Here is a 13779-nt window from a genome sequence, read left to right as displayed (position 1 = left end):
CAGATAATTATATATACTATTACAAGTGTGCCACAGCTCTGAGGGGCCGAAGGGTGCGGGGTAGTCCCCTCCTTTGTGAGAATCGCAAGATCACTATTAAGTCAGTTCAGGGGACACAGGAAATGAGAGAAAGACATGCAGAATCCACAAAAGGGTTGGAATGTGTCCTGGCCTCCGAAAGGCGGACCCATTGATACCGACTATTGTCTCTTGGAGACGGACTTGTGTATTGCATCCTGTACGATGCAATCAAAGCCCCAGGCAATGAACCGAGGAGGAGGTTGGTGGAGGGATTGCATCATCCCAACCTGATTGACACCTGAGACCCTGTGAGTCAGGATAAAAAGAGGGTCTGTGGGAACAGCCCCTCAGACGCACCAGAAGAAATGCTAGCGATCCCGTAATAGCGAAAGCTGGTGGAAGGCCACGTGCATCCGCTTCCATTTGCCCGGAATCAGTAGCCTTTTCCACGGAAAAATGGTTTTTAGCTAACAACGGCGAACTCAACTCCCAACGACTCTCAAAGGATTGACATCATAAAAGGAATGGGCAAGTTTTAACCCGTCTCTCTCTCCAACCAAAGGCTGCAGCCTACAGCTTGACTGAACTAAAGTGACTTTTATATTTCCATTGGACAATACATTATCCCCTAGACAATGATAGAGCTATTTCTTATTGATTATTATTATACCCGCGCTTTTAGATTTAGTATTGACGACGTATATTATCTGTGTGTTTGCATTGATATTATTTTTGTGTATTTCTATCAATAAATACTGTTAAAAATAGTACCATCAGACTTCAACGGACCTCTCTATCTTTGCTGGTAAGTGACCCATTTACGGGGTACGTAACAATACCATCTCTAAGAATACTTCCCATTAATTTACCCACCACTGACGTCAAACTTACAGACTGATAATTGCTAATTTTACTCTTAGAACCTTTTTTAAACAATGGAACCACATGAGCAATATGCCAATCCTCCGGCACCATCCCTGTTTCTAACGCCATTTGAAATATTTCTGTCAGAGCCCCTGCTATTTCTACACTAACTTCCCTCAAGGACCTAAGGAATATCCTGTCAGAACCTGGAGACTTAACCACTTTTATATTCTTTAAAAGTGCCAGTACTTCCTCTTCTTTAATCGTCATAGTTTCCAAAACTACCCTACTTGTTTCCCTTACCTTACACAATTCAATATTTTCAATCCAATCCAATTTTCAAATTGCTTCTCAGATCGGAGTTCTGAGAGGCGGGACTGCGCAGGCGCGTGAAGGAGGCCTGGGAAGGAGGGAAGATATAAAAAGAACGCAGCATTAAGCAGCGGGCAGCTTCGTTTGCGGGCAGCGGAGTGAGCCGGGAGCAGAGTGTAGAGCTTGGGCTCAGAGGGAAGAGGGCACAGTAGGCTTATCTTTTAGTTCTCCTTGTTATTTTCAGTTATTCGGGAAGTATGAGTGTGAGGGCAGCTTGTTCTCGGTGTCGGATGTGGGAGATCCTGGAGTCTCCGAGCCTCCTGGACATCCACATCTGCGCCAGGTGCGCTGAACTGCAGCTCCTGAGGGACCGAGTTAGGGAACTGGAGCTGCAGCTCGATGACCTTCGCCTGGTCAGGGAGAGTGAGGAGGTGATAGAGAGGAGTTACAGGCAGGTGGTCACTTCGGGGCCACAGGAGGCAGATAGGTGGGTCACGGTCAGGAAGGGGAAGAGGCAGGTACTAGAGAGTACCCCAGTGGCTGTACCCCTTGACAATAAGTACTCATGTTTGAGTACTGTTGGGGGGGACAGCCTACCTGGAGGAAGTGACAGTGGCCGGGCCTCCGGCACAGAGGACGGCCCTGTAGCTCAGAAGGGTAGGGATAGAAGAAAGAGGACCATTGTAATAGGGGACTCGATAGTCAGGGGTTCAGACAGGTGGTTCTGTGAAGGTGATCGGGAGTCCCGGATGGTAGTTTGCCTCCCTGGTGCCAGGGTTCAGGATGTTTCTGATCGTGTCCAAGATATCCTGAAGTGGGAGGGTGAGGAGCCAGAGGTCGTGGTACATGTAGGTACCAATGACATAGGTAGGAAAGGGGAAGAGGTCCTGAAACGAGAGTATAGGGAGTTAGGAAGGCAGTTAAGATGAAGGACCGCAAAGGTAGTAATCTCGGGATTACTGCCTGTGCCACGCGACAGTGAGAGTAGGAATGGAATTAGGTGGAGGATGAATGCGTGGCTGAGGGATTGGAGCAGGGGGCAGGGATTCAAGTTTCTGGATCATTGGGACCTCTTCTGGGGCAGGCGTGACCTGTTCAAGAAGGATGGGTTACACTTGAATCCGGGGGGGACACCAATATCCTAGTGGGGAGGTTTGCTAGGGCTACAGGGCAGACTTTAAACGAGTAAGATGGGGGGGCGGGAATCAATTTGAGGAAACTATGGGAGAGGAGGTTAGTTCACCAGTAGAGCAAGTAAGTAGACAGTGTGTGAGGGAGGAAAGACAGGTGATGGAGAAGGGATGCGCTCAGCCCGAAGATGTAGGGGAGAAGAAAGAAAAGGATAATAAATTTGAATGCATTGTTAGGGATGAAAAGAGAGGAGGAGGTGGAGAGTATCTTAAATGTATCTATTTTAATGCTAGGAGCATTGTAAGAAAGGTGGATGAGCTTAAAGCGTGGATTGATACCTGGAATTATGATGTTGTAGCTATTAGTGAAACATGGTTGCAGGAAGGATGTGATTGGCAACTAAATATTCCTGGATTTAGTTGCTTCAGGTGTGATAGAGTAGGAGGGGCCAGAGGAGGAGGTGTTGCATTGCTTGTCCGAGAAAATCTTATGGTGGTGCTTTGGAAGGATAGATTAGAGAGCTCCTCTAGGGAGACTATTTGGGTGGAATTGAGGAATGGGAAAGGTGTAGTAACACTGATAGGAGTGTATTATAGGCCACCTAATGGGGAGCGTGAGTTGGAAGAGCAAATGTGTAAGGAGATAGCAGATATTTGTAGTAAACACAAGGTGGTGATTGTGGGAGATTTTAATTTTCCACACATAGATTGGGAAGCTCATTCTGTAAAAGGGCTGGATGGTTTAGAGTTTGTGAAATGTGTGCAGGATAGTTTTTTGCAACAATACATAGAAGTACTGACTAGAGCTGGGGCAGTGTTGGATCTCCTGTTAGGGAATGCGATAGGTCAGCTGACAGATGTATATGTTGGGGAGCACTTCGGGTCCAGTGATCACAATAGCATTAGCTTCAATATAATTATGGAGAAGGACAGGACTGGACCGAGAGTTGAGACTTTTGATTGGAGAAAGGCTAACTTTGAGGAGATGCGAAGGGATTTAGAGAGAGTGGATTGGGTCAAGTTGTTTTATGGGAAGGATGTAATAGAGAAATGGAGGTCATTTAAGGGTGAAATTATGAGGGTATAGAATCTTTATGTTCCTGTTCGGTTGAAAGGAAAGGTTAAAGGTTTGAAAGCGCCATGGTTTTCAAGGGATATTACAAACTTGGTTCGGAAAAAGAGGGATGTCTACAATAGATATAGGCAGCATGGAGTAAAGGAATTGCTCGAGGAATATAAAGAATGTAAAAGGAATCTTAAGAAAGAGATTAGAAAAGCTAAAAGAAGATACGAGTTTGGTTTGGCAAATAAGGTGGAAGTAAATCCGAAAGGTTTCTACAGTTATATTAAAAGCAAGAGGATAGTGAGGGATAAAATTGGTCCCTTAGAGAATCAGGGTGGTCAGCTATGTGTGGAGCCGAGGGAGATGGGAGAGATTTTGAACAATTTCTTCTCTTCTGTATTCACTAAGGAGAAGGATATTGAATTGTGTAAGGTATGGGAAACAAGTAAGGAAGTTATGGAACCTATGACAATTAAAGAGGTGGAAGTACTGGCGCTTTTAAGAAATTTAAAAGTGGATAAATCTCCGCGTCCTGACAGGATATTCCCCAGAACCTTGAGGGAAGTTTGTGTAGAGATAGCAGGAGCTCTGACGGAGATCTTTCAGATGTCATTAGAAACGGGGATTGTGCTCGAGGATTGGCGTATTGCTCATGTGGTTCCATTGTTTAAAAAGGGTTCTAGAAGTAAGCCTAGCAATTATAGACCTGTCAGTTTGACATCAGTGGTGGGTAAATTAATGGAAAGTATTCTTAGAGATAGTATTTATAATTATCTGGATAGACAGGATCTGATTAGGAGTAGCCAGTATGGATTTGTGCGTGGAAGGTCATGTTTGACAAACCTTATTGAATTTTTTGAAGAAGTTACGAGGAATGTTGACGAGGGTAAGGCAGTGGATGTAGTCTATATGGACTTCAGCAAGGCCTTTGACAAAGTTCCACATGGAAGGTTAGTTAAGAAGGTTCAGTCATTAGGTATTAATGCTGGAGTAATAAAATGGATTCAACAGTGGCTAGATGGGAGATGCCAGAGAGTAGTGGTGGATAATTGCTTATCGGGATGGAGGCCGGTGACTAGCGGGGTGCCTCAGGGATCTGTTTTGGGCCCGATGTTGTTTGTAATATACATAAATGATCTGGATGATGGGGTGGTAAATTGGATTAGTAAGTATGCCGATGATACTAAGGTAGGAGGTGTTGTGGATAATGAGGTGGGTTTTCAAAGCTTGCAGGGAGATTTATGCCGGTTAGAAGAATGGGCTGAATGTTGGCAGATGGAGTTTAATGCTGAGAAGTGTGAGGTTCTACATTTTGGCAGGAATAATCCAAATAGAACATACAGGGTAAATGGTAGGGCATTGAGGAATGCAGTGGAACAGAGAGATCTAGGAATAACAGTGCATAGTTCCCTGAAGGTGGAGTCTCATGTAGATAGGGTGGTGAAGAAGGCTTTTGGAACGCTGGCCTTTATAAATCAGAGCATTGAGTACAGAAGTTGGGATGTCATGTTAAAATTGTACAAGGCATTGGTAAGGCCAAATTTGGAATATTGTGTACAGTTCTGGTCACCGAATTATAGGAAAGATATCAATAAATTAGAGAGAGTGCAGAGACGATTTACTAGGATGTTACCTGGGTTTCAGCACCTAAGTTACAGAGAAAGGTTGAACAAGTTAGGTCTCTATTCATTGGAGCGTAGAAGGTTGAGGGGGGATTTGATCGAGGTATTAAAAATTTTGAGAGGGATAGATAGAGTTGATGTGAATAGGCTGTTTCCATTGAGAGTAGGGGAGATTCAAACGAGAGGACATGATTTGAGAGTTAGGGGGCAAAAGTTTAAGGGAAACACAAGGGGGTATTTCTTTACTCAGAGAGTGATAGCTGTGTGGAATGAGCTTCCTGTAGAAGTAGTAGAGGCCAGTTCAATTGTGTCATTTAAGGTAAAATTGGATAGGTATATGGACAGGAAAGGAGTGGAGGGTTATGGGCTGAGTGCGGGTAGGTGGGACTAGGTGAGATTAAGAGTTCGGCATGGACTAGGAGGGCCGAGATGGTCTGTTTCTGTGCTGTGATTGTTATATGGTTATATGGTTATAATATCCTTCTCCTTAGTGAATACCGAAGAAAAGAAATTGTTCAAAATCTCCCCCATCTCTTTTGGCTCCACACATTGCTGTCCACTCTGATTCTCTAAGGGATCAATTTTATCCCTCACTATTCTTTTGCTATTAATATAACTGTAGAAACCCTTTGGATTTATTTTCACCTTACTTGCCAAAGCAACCTCATATCTTTTTTTAGCTTTTCTAATTTCTTTCTTAAGATTCTTTTTACATTCTTTATATTCCTCGAGCACCTCATTTACTCCATGCTGCCTATATTTATTGTAGATATCTCTCTTTTTCCAAACCAAGTTTCCAATATTTCTTGAAAACCATGGCTCTCTCAATCTTTTAACCTTTCCTTTCAACCTAATAGGAACATAAAGATTCTGTACCCTCAAAATTTCTCCTTTAAATGACCTCCATTTCTCTATTACATCCTTCCCATAAAACAAATTGTCCTAATACACTCCTTCTAAATCCTTTTGCATCTCTTCAAAGTTAGCCTTTCTCCAGTCAAAAATCTCAACCCTGGGTCCAGTCCTATCCTTCTCCATAATTATATTGAAACTAATGGCATTGTGATCACTGGACTTGAAGTTCTCCCCAACACATACCTCCGTCACCTGACCTATCTCATTCCCTAACAGGAGATCCAACACTGCCCCTTCTCTAGTTGGTACCTCTATGTATTGCTGCAAAAAACTATCCTGCACACATTTTACAAACTCCAAACCATCCAGCCCTTTTACAGAATGGGCTTCCCAGTCTATGTGTGGAAAATTAAATTCTCCCACAATCACAACCTTGTGCTTACTACAAATATCTGCTATCTCCTTTCAAATTTGCTCCTCCAATTCTCGCTCCCCATTAGGTGGTCTATAATACACCCCTATAAGTCTTACTACACCTTTCCCATTCCTCATTCCTACCCAAATATACTCCCTAGACGAACCCTCTAATCTATCCTGCCAAAGCATCGCTATAATATTTTCTCGGACAAGCAATGCAACACTTCCCCCTCTTGCCCCTCCGATTCTATCACACCTGAAGCAATGAAATCCAGGAATATTTGGTTGCCAATCACACCCCTCCTGCAACCATGTTTCACTAATAGCTACAACATCATATTTCCAGGTATCAATCCATGTTCTAAGGTCATCCACCTTTCTTACAATGCTCCTGGCGTTAAAATAGATGCTTTTAAGAAACTCTCCACCTCTTAATCTCTGTTTATCCCTAACGGTGCAAACAACTTTATTATCTTTTTCTTCCTTCTCTCCTACATCTTCGGTCTGAGCACTCCCCTTCTCTGTCATCTGCCTATCCTCCCTCACACACTGTCTACTAGCTTTCTCTATTTGTGAACTAACCTCCTCTCTCCTAGTCTCTTCAAATTGATTCCCACCCCCAACTATTCTAGTTTAAAGTCTCCCCAGTAGCCTTCGCAAATCTCCCCGCCAGGATATTGGTCCCTTTAGGATTCAAGTGCAATTATAGTTGGTGACTTCAACCTGGCCTGGTTGAAGGAAACCTCGTCCAGTTATCACCAGCACATAACCTGTTGCATCAGAGGTCCCAACAGGCTAGATCACTGCTGCACTTCATCAGCCTATCGTTCCTTTCTGATTTTGACATTTTGACACTTTGACCACCTGGATGTAGACATTTCAACCACTGAAACACCTTCTCTGTCTACCCTGTTATAAACTCAAAGGTAAGCCTTACCTACCGTCATCTGAAAATATTCAGCACTGCAAGAATGAATCCCCTGAAGCAGGTCAAATGTTGAGTATCCACACCAAGGCCAACAGACTCAAAACAGCTACTTTCTCCAAACAGTAAGGCTGATCAACATCTCCACCCACAAACCCACCCTCCTCTACTTTATCATTTCCTGTCAGTCACCTTATGGACGTACAATCAATATATGTATGTAAGACATCTTGTGCATTTATATTTATTGTGTTTTATTATTATTACTGTGTTCTTTATCTATTATGTCATTGTCCTTTACAATTGTGTACTGCAAATAACATTAAGCAATCTTGAATCTAGAACTAATTGATGAAGCATACGAGCCAGTGCCATTTTGCAGCTTCTGCATTTCAGCCACAGTTGGAGAGGCCCTTGAAAAGACAAGGCATGGAAGGATATGACCTACTGCAGGCAAATGGTGGAGTGGACTTGATGGTCTGAATGGCCTAATTCTTGTATCTTATGGTCAATATGTCAATCGCTAAAATGGTCACAATGGCTCATTTCTCTGCTGTACAAATGATGACAGCATGAAACTCCAGGAGCTTTGTGCCTCTTGGCAGAGAAGATCTGTGGTGGCCTACTGTACACACACAACCTTGTCATCTGGCTAGGTGCTGAACAGTTGAAAGGAAAGAGAAGAATGATATAACATCTAGGCAGGATGCAGAGTACAACATGCCCAACAGCAAAAGCTATAAGCCTTCAGCCACTTAAAGTCCAGGGAAGACAGTCCTAGCCTATCCAGCCTCTCCTTATTACTCAAGCTCTTCAGTCTTGATATTATCCTTGTGAATCTTTCCTCCACCTTTTCCAGCTTAATGACATCTGCCCTATTGTGGGACAACCAGAATGGAACAAGTGTTGTCCTAACAATGACTTGTACAGTTATAGCATGATGTCCCGATTCCTGTACTCGATTCCATACGGTCAGAGAAAACTCAGATAGATAAGAAATGCTTTTGATTTGATTTTAGTTATTTAGAGATACAGTGTGGAACAGGCCCTCCCAGCCCTTCAAGCTGCACAGCCCAGCAACCCCTGATTTAACCCTAGCTTCATCACGGGACAATTTACAATAACCAATTAACCTACTAACCAGTATGTCTTTGGACTGTGGGAGGAAGCCAGAGCACCCGGAGGAAACCCACACATTCCACGGAGAGGACACACAAACGCATTGCAGAGGATGCTGGGATTGACCTCCAAACACTGACCCCTCCCCCCATCACGCTAACCACTATGCTACCATGGAACAGATTTTGGAATAAGCTTTTAGAACAGCACTTTCTAGAGTAATCCAGTGAGCAGGGTGTATTAATAGAGTAGTAATGTGCAACAAGATATGATTAATTAGTGACCTCATAATTATATATTAACTGACCTGGGTAGCAGCAATTATCATGTGACTGAATTTTACATTTAGTTTGAAGATGAGAAAAATGCACATTAAAACTTTTATTTTTAGAGCTTTCAAAAGATCTTTTAACACAGATTTCCTCTGAAAACTTGAAGACTTGAATATGAACTGCTAAATTTTATTAACTTTTGAATATGTACATGGGAGTCAAACTCAAGCCATAAATCAAATACAAACATGTACCTGTTGTTTACTGAGGGGTTGGAGCATCACAAATGTGACACCGTACCAAACACAAACCACTTTGGATATTTATACTACAGCAATATTTGCATAGAGAGAATGAATATTAATGCAGGCAGTGATAATTTCCTGCAGGTAGGCAAACAACGGCTGATTCAGGTCACACACCACTGCATTGCCGAAACAAAAAGAAACCATATATTCCCAACAAATTTCAATTATCTCATTGTAGTTAAGTGGATTTTGCAGCAATAATAAACAGAGGAATTCTGAAATACTGTGTGTTCCAGAGAAAATTATTGCCTAAAATACAATTCCTTAACAGGTTCAGCCACTCTCCCACAAGAAGTAACTTATCTTTCAATTTTAATAAAATATCAAAGATTTCAATGAGAGATTGATGTGCTTTGCAGAATTGTGTAAATCAGTTTGTATCATTATCTTCCTCACCTGAAGCATTTTACCTTTTGGTAAATCCTCTCATTTTAGTTAACTTCACATAAATTCCTTTCCCTCACTGATAATCTCTTGCTTCTTGTTATACTGTCAAACACAATCTTTAAAATGATATTATGATTTAACTTCAATGTTAACTTCCAGTAATACGTACATATCTTGTCATTATCTTATTCCGTTCTTCCTCTTTGTCCAATTTGCCGAGATCAGAATCACCGACAGGAACAGTTGCTGTCAGAGTGACCAGTAGTACTATGTGACCTTTTCCTCCTGAGAGTGCAAGGTCCAATTTGTGTGTATGTTCCTTACTTAAGCCTGTTAAATCAACTTGACATCTGTAAACAAAAAAAAGTGTAAAATAATCAATTGTTCATTTTCAATACTTACTGTCTTATTTTATTTAGAGATAAAACACAGAACAGGCCCTTCCAGCCCACTGAACCACACCGCCCTGCAACCTACCGATAGCCTAATCAAGGGACCAAAAAATCTACCTGCTAGGTACGTCTTTGGACTTTGGGAGGAAACCAGAGCACCTGGAGAAAATGCACATGTACATGGGAAGAATGTATAAAGTTTCTTACAGAGGACACTGGAATCAGACTTCAATCTCCAATGTCCTGAGCAGCTCACTAACCACTACATTACCATGAAGCCACAGTAGCGTGACACTATTACAGCTTGGTTGTTCCAGAGTTCAGAGTTCAATCTGCCATCCTCTGTAAGAAGTCCATGTGGAAAACAAGGGTTCTCGGGTGCTCCAGTTTCCCCCCACAGTCCAAAGACAAACCGGGTAGGGTAACTGGTCATGGTGAATTATCCTGTGATTAGGCTAGGGTTAATCGTGGTTGTGGGGTGTTGTGGCAGCATGGCTCAAAGGGCCAGAAGGGTCAACTCTGCTCTGGATCACCAAAAAAAAAATTTGACTGCCTAAAAAACTTCAGTTAAATTATTGGCTTTGATTATTTTTGGTCTTTTTGATGTCTAAAAATAAGCAAGTATCAGTTAAAACCTGGAATAAACCAGTAAATGGTCATTCTCAACAAACGGTAAATCTGTGGAGAGAGTAACTAAATTATTCTCATTTCAAATGGACATTGACCACAATCATTGACTCATTTCTTTATCCACAGATGCAGACTATTTCCAGCATTCTCTGTGTTCATTTTGTACTTTCAGCATCTGCAGTTTTTATTTGCTCTTTGATTAGTTAAGCATTTACATTCCTCCAAGTATTGAACATCCTAACCATTGTTGAAGGCTGTAGACAACAGTAAATTTTTGTTGGATTATGAACTGCAGGTATGAACCACATTCAATCTTCCAGTCTAAAACTGACTGGGTTTGACTGGGAGGAATCCAAGAGGGAATTTCCCTTAGTGCTATGTCAAATTATGAGATTTAATTTCAGAATGAGGGGTTATCCATTTCAGAAGGCAGCAAAGAAGAATGAGAAGTCACCTGTTTCGGAAGGCAGTGAGAAAGAATTTCTTCTTTCGGAGAGTGAGATATCTGTGGGATTCTCTGCCTCAGAAAGCTGCAGTGGCAGTGTGTAGGGATATATTCAAGGTGGAGAATGCCAGACATTTAGGAACTGCTTATTCAGGGTTCAGGTTGGAAGAGGCAGAGCAGCAGGGAGCAATCATGAGATGTTGAGGTCAGTGTGTGCAGGGTTGTACATCTTAGACCAAATTTCAAATGAATGAAGCCATCTTCATTATGCCAGGTATTTCTGCCCTTAAATTCAATGGTGAGTCTACTGGTAGTGTGGTGGGAGCTGACGTCAGATCTGATCTCTCACACGTTGCTAACTTCTGTACTTCAATGCACAGGTGCACAAATCAGAGCTGTGAGAAAGACATTGTCAGTGAACGTCCATACAACCAACTCTAGTTTATATTTCAGCTCTTTGTTCATAGCACTGAGAACAGGCATGCTGTACTTTGCTGTTTTGCTCTCAAGAGGTTTTACATCCTCTACAAGACAAAAATGGGTACAAATTTGTTCTGACAATGAAGCATTGCAGAGGTGTCTGCCTAGATCTTGTAATTCAAATCTGTGGCATGGAACATAATCTGACAAAGTTATACCACTTAGCCAATTGCAAAGCAAACTTTTATACTATGTTTGGTGGCATACAAAGTTTGATTAATGACAATAACTGAATAATTAACTGAACCAGTTACTGTTCATGACATATTTAGATAAAACTATTAAACTTTAAAGACTGATCACAAATACAGTGGATTCCGGTAATCGGGGCACATCCAGATCAGTACATTTTGGACCAATTAAGCGGCTGCCCCATTTAACTGAGGTTTCATGGGAAAAATTTAAAAGGTATCAAAAAAAACTACAGTTTAACAGTAAAATATTATGTATTCTAATGAAATACAGAATAAATTAGAACACTACCAACACTACTGCAGTACTATAAAACTGTGTATTAAAGTTTGAGCACCCCTTATCTGAAATGCTTGGTGCCTGAAGTGTTTTGGATTTTGGATTTTTTTTTTAGACTTTGCAATATTTGCATCTATATAATGAATTAACTTGGGGATGGGTCCCAAGTCTAAACATGAAATTCATTTATAGTACTTGTATAGCTTATACATAAACCCTGAAGGTAGTTTTATGTAATATTTTTAAACATTTTGTGCATGAAAATATGTGTGTATAGAACCAGTAGAAATGTAAGCTGTCACTTCTTCAGTCACCAAGGTGGATATTCAGCAGCTCCTTGGCATCGCCATCATTCCCAACTCTAAATTTATGTGCTACTGGTAAGCAGTCTTTGTTCATCACACATGTAAATTAATTAATTTATTTACTGACACACAGCACAGAATATGCTCTTCTTGCCCTTCAAGCTGCACCGCCCATCAATCCCACAATTTTTAATCCTAGTATAATCATGGGACAGTTTACAATGACCAGGCCAGTTAGCCTAACCTCAGAGGTTGGGAAAGTGTTGGAGTCTATTATTAAGGATGAGGTTTCGGGATACTTGGAGACTAATGGCAAAATAAGTCAAAGTCATCGTGGTTACTGTAAAGGGAAATCTTTAGTTAGAATTCTTTGGGGAAGTAACAGCAGAGTAGACAAAGGAGAGGCTGTGGATGACATTAACTTGGATTTTCAAAAGGCATTTGATAAGGTGACTCACATAAAAACCTTCTGTGTTACAGGAAAGATACTGGCATGGATAGAGGAATGGCTGACAGTCAGGAGGCAGTGAGTGGGAATAAAAGGGGCCTTTTCTGGTTGCCTGCCAGTGACCAGTGATGTTCCTCAGGGGCCGGTATTGGGACCTCTACTTTTTACATTGTTGGTCAATGATTTAGTTAATGGAATTGATGGCTTTGTGGCTAAGTTTGTGGATGATACGAAGTGGAGGGGTAGGTAGTGGTGAAGGAATGTGAAGACAAATTGGAAGAATGAGCAAAGAAGTGGCAGATGGAATACTGTGTTGGGAAATGTATGGTAATGCATGGTAATGCACAGCCTCAAAATTGAGGGGTGACCTTTTAAAATAGAGGTAAGGAGGAATTTTTTTAACCAAAGTGTGGTGAATCTGTGGAATGCTCTGCCACAGATTGCGGTGGAGGCCAGGTCCATGGGCATATTCAAAGCAAAAGATGATAGATTCCTGATTGGTCAGGCATCATGGGATATAGTGAGGGGGCAGGTGTATGGGGTTGAATGGGATCCAGGATCAGCCATGATGAAATGACGGAGAGGACTCGATGGGCTGAACAGCCTAATTCTGCTCCTTCGACTTATGGCCTTATGCACTGATTAACCTACCAACCGGTCCATCTTTGCACTGTGGCAGGAAACCAGAGCTCCTGGGGAAGACCACATGGTCACAGGGAGAACGAACAAACTCCCTACTGATGATTTTCATCAGTGACAATCTTGGCAAATACATGAATGAATTTCTCCAATGCTTTGTGATCAGCAGATGCTTTATCACCAAAAATCTTTAAAAATTTAATGCCATGCCTTTTCTTAAATGTCTGCGACCAGCTTGCTGAATATTCACAATTACCTTCAATTTTCAGTTTTTTTCATGATAGATCTTTGCTTGCTTCATGTTCAGTGTACCCGTTAAGCACTGTACATTCACTCCGACGCTGATGAATACACTCTTTCAATACGTGATTGAGATCTTCATTATGCAGTATTTCTCTATTTTTCATTAACTTCTGTTCATTACATATGTCAGGTCACTTCTCAGAACTGTCTGTGGCGTGCAGAGACCTGTGCATCACCTGGGAACCTTCCCGGCATCTTGAGAAATTTTCCAACTGTGAAGTCAGGTCAGCACTAAAAAAAAATTTGGGTTTTGGAGGATTTTGGAATTTGTGGTCAATTTATAGTTTCTAACACTTACTGATGGAGGAATTCAATCTCTGCTGTTTTCTTTTGATTGACCACAAATGAACAAAGTCAGTGCAAACTCTAGT

At 41.6% G+C, this 13779-nt stretch overlaps 1 protein-coding gene across 3 annotated transcripts in view; it reads right to left on the bottom strand.

Moving 5' to 3' along the window:
• Positions 1–13779, bottom strand: part of mctp1a (multiple C2 domains, transmembrane 1a) — a 553815-nt gene that overhangs the window by 326323 nt on the left and 213713 nt on the right. For all 3 annotated transcript variants that reach the window (XM_073066356.1, XM_073066347.1, XM_073066365.1), the window contains exon 10: positions 9465–9645. In XM_073066356.1, coding sequence (XP_072922457.1) covers positions 9465–9645 — 181 coding nt within the window. The remainder of the gene's footprint in view (positions 1–9464; positions 9646–13779) is intronic.

The sequence above is a fragment of the Hemitrygon akajei genome, chromosome 2, assembly GCF_048418815.1.
Source record: "Hemitrygon akajei chromosome 2, sHemAka1.3, whole genome shotgun sequence".
Taxonomy (NCBI): Eukaryota; Metazoa; Chordata; class Chondrichthyes; order Myliobatiformes; family Dasyatidae; genus Hemitrygon; species Hemitrygon akajei.
This window is presented reverse-complemented; position numbering and strand designations above follow the sequence as displayed.